This window comes from Convolutriloba macropyga, unplaced genomic scaffold, assembly GCF_964194025.1.
Source record: "Convolutriloba macropyga unplaced genomic scaffold, txConMacr16.3 SCAFFOLD_4049, whole genome shotgun sequence".
In the NCBI taxonomy this organism is placed as follows: domain Eukaryota; kingdom Metazoa; phylum Xenacoelomorpha; order Acoela; family Convolutidae; genus Convolutriloba; species Convolutriloba macropyga.
Genome location: NW_027453124.1, coordinates 1 through 8,696, shown reverse-complemented (window position 1 = coordinate 8,696; position 8,696 = coordinate 1). Strand labels below are relative to the sequence as shown.

Below are 8,696 nucleotides of genomic sequence, written 5' to 3'. Positions count from 1 at the left end.
TTTGTCCCTGACGTCCTTCAAATGGGCTTACAGGTGTAAGCAATCTCTCTCTCTCTATATATATATATATATATATATATATAGCTGCTACGAGGCTGGGAGGCCGGTGAAGCCGAAAAATGGCCAGGGTTTCAATCCCCCGACCCCCGTTAGTGTTTCACTGTTTCATGCCCTGGACCCCAGAATATACATATTACATATTCAGACCTTCCTCTAAAACCCCCATGGTGTTACTTTTGCAATGTATGCGCGCGCAGAGGTGCAGTAAGAATAGGCGACAATACTTAACGTTGAACATCGTTACAGTGCTGACAGAGCTCAGACGTGCTCGTATCGACGTAGTAATACCAGGAGGGAGGGGGGCCAAGCCAAGTCCGATGCAAATACCCCTAATACGTTCTGGCCCCGAATTTCTCATCCGCGCAGTTCGAATTTGTCGAGTACACGCTGGAATCATGCTCGTACTCGTAGTCATGGATGTAGTACGATCCGGTAGCGGGTCGCGGGTCATCGGGGCCGCCACAATCGTCAACGGAGTTCACTCCGCGGACGACCATTGGCTGCCGCGGTCTCCCGCTGGTCCACCGCTAATTCCTCAGGTTGTGCTCGGGTGAACTGGCCATAATAAAGCACAAACCAAGAGGATTAGACCTAGTTCTCCTCAGATTGTGCTCTATAGCCAGTTCACCAAAGAGACAGTGCTTCTTTGTAGGTATGAACGGTCCTATCTAGTACTTCGTTTAGTACTTATCGTATTCCCCTCATCGCGATCCTACATCTGGGCCCGTCTGGACCCGTACGAAATCTGTCGATGCAACCGCTTTTGAGCCGTCTGTGTGTTCTGTCTTAACTACTGGACATGTTGCAATTCTTCGCGGTGCACCAAGGATGGGCACAACTAGAGCCAGCCCCCCTACTATATGGGATTGTCAGCCTAGGCGTTAATAATCCTCCCATTTTTGGTGGCCAGCCCGGCAGTGAAACCAGGAGGGAACCCGCGGTGGCCCGCGGCAACCCGTGGGGGGAGTGGTCCGCTAACACGTACCAGAAGGGACCAACTCTAACCCAGAACGCAAAGTATCGTACGTACATGCGGACATGAAGTCCAGATTTTAAAAATACGATATATTCTCGTAAGATGGAGAATTAAAAGTCGAAACGTACCGTCCTGGTACTACGAGACGTAGTTGCATCGGACCTGGCTTGGCCCCCCTCGGCCCTCCCTCCTGATGATACAGGATACTAGCAATAAATACTGCAAAGTTTAGTGCGCAACTACTGTGCGCATCAATAAAAAGGGTAGAACGTCACCGTCACACCCCCCGCCCCCGCCAGGCCTAGAAAATTTAAAGTGTGGGGACAAGGTCTGGCTTGTGCTTTATAGACCTATCCATCCACTTGCGGCGGCGGCAACCCACGGAAACCAGCGGCAGCCAGTGTTTTAACATGCAGTACGATAGGGCAGTACTTTTAGCGGCAACGATTTTCGGAGGACAGTAGTACGTTCGGGGGTACAAACGTACACTATGGGGTTTGGGGCGGTGAGCCCCAACGGGGGTGTGGGGGCAGAGCCCCCACTGGCCCGCCGCAGGCGCCGCTCCAGAAAAGCACACGCAGAAACTGGCAGAAACCAATAATATTCCCCGGGATACTGGACCCCGCGCCCGGCACAGTCCAATTTCCCACGGGAACCAACGGAAAGCGTAGAGAATGTAGAAATGATACAACGGTCCGAACAAAGCGAAAATAATGTATGCATGGAAGGGGTTGTCCGTCAGCCGGTAGGGTACTGTACACATAGGGTACATGCTGGACGCTGGTAAGCTAGCTCTACAGAGGACATTAGTAGGTACAGTAGTAGGTACCCTACTCGTAGGTACTCGTACTGAGGACGTGGGGGTCATGCACGGACGTGGGAGGGTCCTGTAAACGTGGGGGGTGCTGCAAACGTGGGGGGGTGGTGCGAACGTGGGGGGGTGGTGCGAACGTGGGGGGGGGGGGGGGGGGGTTGTGAAACTGGTCAAAGTACTGTAAGTGTGTCACAGACGTACCAGCGGGCTCTGCAGCCTCTAGAGCCTGTCTAACAAAACGGTTGCGGCTTGCGAAATCCGTGACCGTCTATAATACCAGGAGTGATAATACTAGAGTACTAGTTGGCTTATTGTTTATGTAGTAGGTAGGGTACGAGGTAGTATCCTTATGTGCAGGCTTTGATATGCATGCGGGCTTATTACTGCATGCAGGTAGGTACCCTACCCTACCTACCTACTACCTACGAGTACACTGAGAGGTAGATTGGAGTAGAGTACGCGGACTGAAAGTACATTGTAGGGTACGTTGTCCTGTCAATATGTTTGAAACGCTGAAAAATCTGGGGGACTAAATTCAAAAGGGTCTATGCTCAAACAGGGGGGAGAGTACGTTGTAGATGTGTATACATGCTCGTAAGTAAAAGAGGGAATTCGCGGGTGCAAGGGGGGAAGGTACCAGGGTCCAAGGGATGCTACAGTGGGGAAGGGGCTCCCCAACAGCAATACTAAATATCATGAACGACTTACAACAATGATTGCCATTTGGAAGCAACTCGTCCGAATGATCTAATCATCTAACATCCCCTCATCATCGCTCCCACCCAAGTCCAAAGGGCTCATTTGTTCCTTCATCGCCAGTTGCAGCTGTTCAGATACTCTCTTATCAAATGCCTGCTTCTGTTGGGAAAACCATGGTCGGAAATCCCAGTGATCAAGCAATTCACAAAGCCTAAACTTTGGCCTCGGCAACCCTGTCCTTGGATCGTTGATGCTACTGGCAACCCAGAATGGATCGGTAGGAAATCTCTCCGCACCTTGAAGAGTGCCAAGCAGTGGCATCAGAGTTTGCGCTTGAGCTGGTCCTATCTTGTTGTTCTTGTTCAAGACTCCTTGTTGGTAACACCACTTCAAAAACGAAAGCTGTGCATGGGTGTGCTTCACTTTCTTCTTGTGCTTCGTCTTCGCCGGCTTAGAGGTCCCGCCAGATTTCATAGCGAGGCCTGAAGGGATAAGCGGGACACGCATCTGGCTAGCTGCACGTGTCACGAAGTGGTAATGGCCATCTGCCGAATGGCAACCTCTGCCGGCCACGGCAGAGTCTCCAGCGTCTGTTGCACTGTCAGAATCACTTTCACTGGAAGCATACTGGGTGGGGCTAGGGGCAGCTGACGTAACGGCATCATCCAGAGCTTCGGCATGCTCCTCGCCTATCCTTTGCTTGACAAATGCCTTGACACCGTTAACAGGATTGGCAGCAACCTTTTTTATGAGGTCCATGCCAGTGTATCTCGGCCGCACAACCTTGTTGGCACGCTTCCAGCCCCACACCTTCAGATACAGCAATTGAGCAGATTGGAACAACACGATTGGAGTTAGCAATGCTTTATTCTACAAATTCTACTGTAAATCTGTATATAGAATAATGACAATAACATCACAGCCAACAAGGAGAAAAATGCCGCGCATACTGTACCTGCGTAGAGATGTCAGGACAACGTGATTTGTCGGCCTTGTGTCTCTCCATCATTCGCTTAGTGAATGTGAAGTGTCGGCAAGGCGGGTCACACCAGAATCCCTTGCTTCGTTTCTGCCGGTCAGCAAGCTTGGACTCCTCGATCTCAATTCTCATCCGCTTGTTTCGATTTGCCTCTTCCTTCTTCTGCAATGCTTTAGCAGCCTTGATCTTCTTTCCGCGCTCGCCAGGCACTCCATGCCCAGTACGGCGATGCGTCGTACTGGACCCGCCCCCCTCCAACACGCGGCCTAGTCCAAGCTGTTCTTCGCAGGAAGAAGCATCTCCACCACCAGCACCGGCAACTTCAGAATTGTCGAAGGCGGTGGCCTCTGTAGCAAGACTAGCCCCCTCAACTCCTCCTGGGGGTGCTTGGGCTTGTGGAGGACCACCAGGATTGACAGCTGTACGGTCGCATCACGAGTACATGCAAGCAAAGATGTCGAACCAACGCATTGACACACTTAGTACGGTGATACTTCGAATGTAAGGCATGACAACAATACCTACTGTGCCATTACTATGATCATTCACAACATCCGGATATCAGCCATTTGTCCACGCATTGGCTCAGTTTCGACCCTCATGGGTCTCGCAGGCGGGCAAGGCAATTGGCTACGGCACATAGATGGGCAACGAAAGAACATACGTACCGCCGGGTTCACGTCCACTGGCCGGCAGCGTCAAGCGGATACCACAACCGGGGGCTGGTGGATTGCCTTCATGATTGAGGGGCCAGTCGATCAACACCACACCAGTCGAGCCCTGTGGTTTCTGCCACATTGCATTCAATGCTGTTCTGGTGACAAGCTGCCCACTCCCAAAGCCAGCATGCTTGAAGAACCTCACTCCAGAGAGCTTCCGGTCCGGACCATACTCCATCGTTGTTAGGGCGATGCTTCGGACGGAGATATCTGGCTTCTTCAAAGCGTTGGGCTGAAGGATGCCTTCATTGCTGCGGTCTATCTCCACCTCCCGAACCACAGTGTTCGCAATCGCCGTACTCCTCTGGTGGGCTACCACAACATCTCGAGCTGTAGTGGCATCCTGTCTTCCACTTGCAACGACTGCCGTCACAGCGGGTCCAGCTATGCCGAAGTGGTTGTCAAGCATAGATTTGTTGCACTGTGCCTCCCCTGTGGAATGGTAAAGCACCTGGACTCCAGTGATCTCAGACAGCATCGGTATGGCCAGACGAGCAAACTTCCCGGAGTAGCATCCTGCACCATCTGACTCAATCCCAACCTTGGTGCGCTCAGGGTGAAGCCCCTTCATCAAATGGATCATGCCTTCTAGCATAGAGACCACAGAGAAGCCATCTTCTTTCTTGTGGTCTGTGATGAAATCGAAGTACAGGATTGTGTAATCATCAAGGCTGTCCTCCTCCTCGCCTTCTTCTGGGACATACTTCATCAGGGCCATGCCACCATGCCATGGGATCCCTGCCTTTCCAAACCATTCTTGCTGAGTCTCTCTCCAGACCATAGCCAACCACTTCATCTTCCAATCGATGACAAGGATGTAGTCGTCAGTGCGAAGCTGCTCCCGCCGGAGGGTTTTGAGCTCCTACAGAAAATGACACACGCGACTCAACATCGCATGTTACAGCATGCACAGTAGACAAGCCTAGGGTACCCAACCAGCCCCGGTGGCAAGCTATATTTGTATGTGTTTTCGACTGCAATGGCATGGTTCCTCACTGTGTGCGTATATACGGCGGTCAAATAGCCGGCTTACCTGCTCAACATGGGCGCGGACAAGATGAGCAATATACTTCTCGGTGCGGGCGCGATACCGCTTCCCCAACACACAGAAATCGTTCAAAAGCTCGTTCATCAAGCTCTGAGGAGTGACTTCCTGTTGTTCATCAGATGTGGTGGGAGAAATAGGAAATAAATCCAGGTCGCCATCTCCGTCCACAGCTGTGGGGGTAATCTGATCTGCTGGCAGACCTCGGGCCAGTTGAATCATGGCATGAAGCTCTGCGTAAATGCCGAAGAGCTCGTCACATTGGGGGCAATGTTCACGATGGTCCTGGCACGATTCGGGGCAGTCATTGCAGTATACCAGACGTTCCTGGCACGGCTTGCACTTCTTGTCTGGCCTGCACTTTGGGCAGGCCGACGCAGCAGTGCTAGTGAGGCCCCCAAGCATACGAGTGATGCAATGGGCTGACACACGAGACGTAGGCTGTAAATGTGTTGTCATCCGCCGCTTCAGGAAATACTCGTACTCATCGATTCTACCAAGGAGATTCTCCTTGTGGTCTGCTAGTAAATGCGGCGCAGCGTCATACACACGCTCCACAAGACGCCGTAGGTGCTGGAAGTTCTCGTGGCCAAACCGTTGTGAGATGTTGTCAAGGCCTGTAAGCACCTTCTGCTGACCACCGGTCGCGACCTTTGCCATTTTCATGAACTTGCTGCGCTTGAGAGTACCGGGCATTGGTTTCCCTGCCAAAATAATGAAAAGTTTTGTCAGAGGTCAGGCAAGCTACAACTTGAAGAAATGAACATGAGGCCTCTGCACAATGAAACCAGGGCTAAGGGCTTGCCTGTTTCTGGATCTGTGTTAGCTTGTAAATACTCTCGCCATAGCTCAGATCTCAAGACTTTTCGCAATGTGCTGGGGACACTAAGGCGTGTACCATCTGACAGTGAAATATCCTTCTGTCCGAAAGCCACATCCTACGTACCACACAGTGATGTATCAATGAGACAACACATACTGGTAGCTATGGCTACAGGTGCCTCAGAAAATAGGGGGGGCATTCTGCACCTGCATGTTGCTTGGATTGCAAATCCACTTCAATGCATGTTCAAATTGTGTGGCATGAACACGCTGGCGTGTAATCTTCGACAACAGAGCTGGCTTGGTGGTGCCCGCACCATACGCCCTAGCATGGGCTCGCGCCTGGCGAAACCTGCACAAGATATACGCCACATCATGCAATATGCATTTGGCGGTCGTTCAAGGAAAAGGCACTTGGGATATCAATGCACTACCAACAATGAGTAGTGGGAGATCAGGCATGGCACAGGTACCCACTTGTTTTTACTGACAGCCTTGGCCAAGCCCAAATCATTGTTGAGTTCTGCCTTGCTGAATGACTGGGTTAGTATACTGAGCAGCCGTCTCTCCTCCTCGCGGTCATCAGTAGCATTCAACTCAGCCACGACGTCCTTGACCAAGGGCAGGTCCGCCAGAGCAGCAGTAACAATCCGCCGCTTGGATGACTGCCTACCACCAGCATCTATTTTGTCTGCGAGCAGGCGGAGCAAGGGAGCCACATCACGGTGGAATGGACTGACCACGGTGACTACAGGCTGTTCCAGCTTCTGCAGCAGATCACGCAACCGACGCTCCCCCATGTCACAAAGCTCCTTGTGAAAGGAAGTATCAACGCCAGAAATTTGGGAGCCATCTCGATTGTATCGCAGACCCAATGCTGCGTACACTTTTGCACCAGTATCGACCCCTGAGATAACCTACAACAACATGCGGATCGCACAGCAAGATTGAGGACTGCACATGCACGTGCAAAAATATAGTTCATGGTATGTAAGCATACACACGCAGGGGTGATATGTATACATTTAGACACACACACACACACACACACAGAGCCAAACACATAGCTAGGGACACAGCGGACAGATGGATTGATAGACAAACAAAGAAACACAAACACAGACAAACAGAAAGAAGGCATATGGATGGGCAGGTTGGCATGCGGCAAACGGACACGCAAACAGACGGAGAGACATACCTTGTTGTCAAGAGTCCTTTGCTGTGCATATTTCGACTGCTGGGCCCGCAGGAGGCCAGCTTGGTTGTCTTTCAGCCTCTCTGCTCGTGCCTTTTGAGCCTCAGCTTCTGCAAGGCGGAGATCCAAAACAGCAATCTTGTTCTCCGATTGCTGTAAAATCTCCTTTTGTCGCAAGGCTATGTTGTGCGCAGCCATCCACTTTGCGTGTGCTTCTGCACAGCTATCAAGTAGTCGTTGATGCTGCACCCTAGCTGTGTGGTCTGCTGTCTATGGGACCATGCGGCATGCACAAACAACCAAACATACATACGCTCAGACAACAAGTGAACAAGCAAATCTCCGTTCCATGTGTGGGCACAAACAACATTCAATTGCAACAATGCGTCTGTGATGCATTCAAACATGTGGCACTGCGAAGGTTGTTGTGCCTGTGATGAACAGTGCCACATATTACCTGCAGCTCTTCCTCAGCAGCAATAAGCCTCTCATGCATATGTTGCTGAGACTGGAGCAGTTCAGACCTCTCTTTCTCCCACGATTGTCTCAAGGCCTGAACTCGCTGAGACTCCTGCGCCTGGGCTTGCTGCCTAGTCTGGGGAGCAGCCAATCTGGCAGCTTCTCTAGCTGCCTTACCACCACTGTGGTGATGGTGTGTGGAGGAGTCTTTGCGTTGGAAGCCTGCATTACATACGTATCCTACATATGGGAGGCCGTTCCTTGCTGTGCATCTCCCCTTTCCATCTGTGATCTGCGACGGAACTAGGCTGAAATCCCGGGGGGGCAATCTGGGGTGACACAGCACAGAGCGGAGCCGACGAGATGGCGACCAAACAGGCCATCCTCCTTGCAAACTAGGCGTACTCGCGGTGTGTCGCCTGTGCGCTCGAGCTGGCCGCATGCCAGACACCAAAACGTGTCTGGTATGTGACTGTCAGGGGCCATTAGCGAACGTGGGTCACAGCCTGGGCAGGGCAGGGCAAGTGCAGTGTCAGACACCGTCAGCGTCACTGTACTGCGTGCAGTACTATGTCCACAGGCCGCTCGCGATGATCGAATTTTGGTGGGGTGTGCGCAAGGTAGGCGAGGGAATACCTCATAGTTTGTCGTGCAGCCGTTCAGACAGAGCAATTCGAAGGCGCTGATTCTCACTGTGCCGCTGGTTTCCCAAGGATGCTTAGGATGCGTGGGTTTCTGGCGCCGCGGCTTCCGTGGCGGGCAGCGATTAGGTACGTGACTAGCCTCTGGCCGGGGATGTCCGGTACTCGTACTGGCCGGGAGCCGGTAGGGTACTGGCAACATCTGTACGTGAAATTGCCGGATATGGGGGTCAAAAGTACTGCCCTACCGTAAACGGCCTCTTAAAACTTATTATTATTATCATGTA

General features: G+C 52.0%; 1 protein-coding gene across 1 annotated transcript; it reads right to left on the bottom strand.

Annotated features, from left to right (window-relative positions):
• Window positions 1-2,533: 2,533 nt before the first annotated feature.
• On the bottom strand, window positions 2,534-8,101 carry LOC142358065 (uncharacterized). Its single transcript, XM_075409539.1, has 9 exons — window positions 7,767-8,101; window positions 7,313-7,579; window positions 6,592-7,031; window positions 6,322-6,466; window positions 6,098-6,230; window positions 5,281-5,996; window positions 4,197-5,109; window positions 3,505-3,947; window positions 2,534-3,359 (listed from the first exon to the last, which is right to left on the bottom strand). Exons 1-9 carry the CDS (start codon window positions 7,803-7,805, stop codon window positions 2,598-2,600), a joined length of 3,858 nt encoding a protein of 1,285 aa, XP_075265654.1. The 5' UTR covers window positions 7,806-8,101; the 3' UTR covers window positions 2,534-2,597.
• Between the last annotated feature and the right edge of the window lie 595 nt (window positions 8,102-8,696).

What these genes read in the sequence shown, in the direction of transcription:
- LOC142358065 (XM_075409539.1), bottom strand. Translation starts at nt 7,805, where the DNA reads ATGCATGAGAGGCTTATTGCTGCTGAGGAAGAGCTGCAG. An exon ending in CTGCTGAGGAAGAGCTGCAG is followed by an intron (nt 7,580 to 7,766) that starts GTAATATGTGGC and finishes ATGGTCCCATAG; the next exon opens with ACAGCAGACCACACAGCTAG. An exon ending in GCAATCCAAGCAACATGCAG is followed by an intron (nt 6,231 to 6,321) that starts GTGCAGAATGCC and finishes TGTGGTACGTAG; the next exon opens with GATGTGGCTTTCGGACAGAA.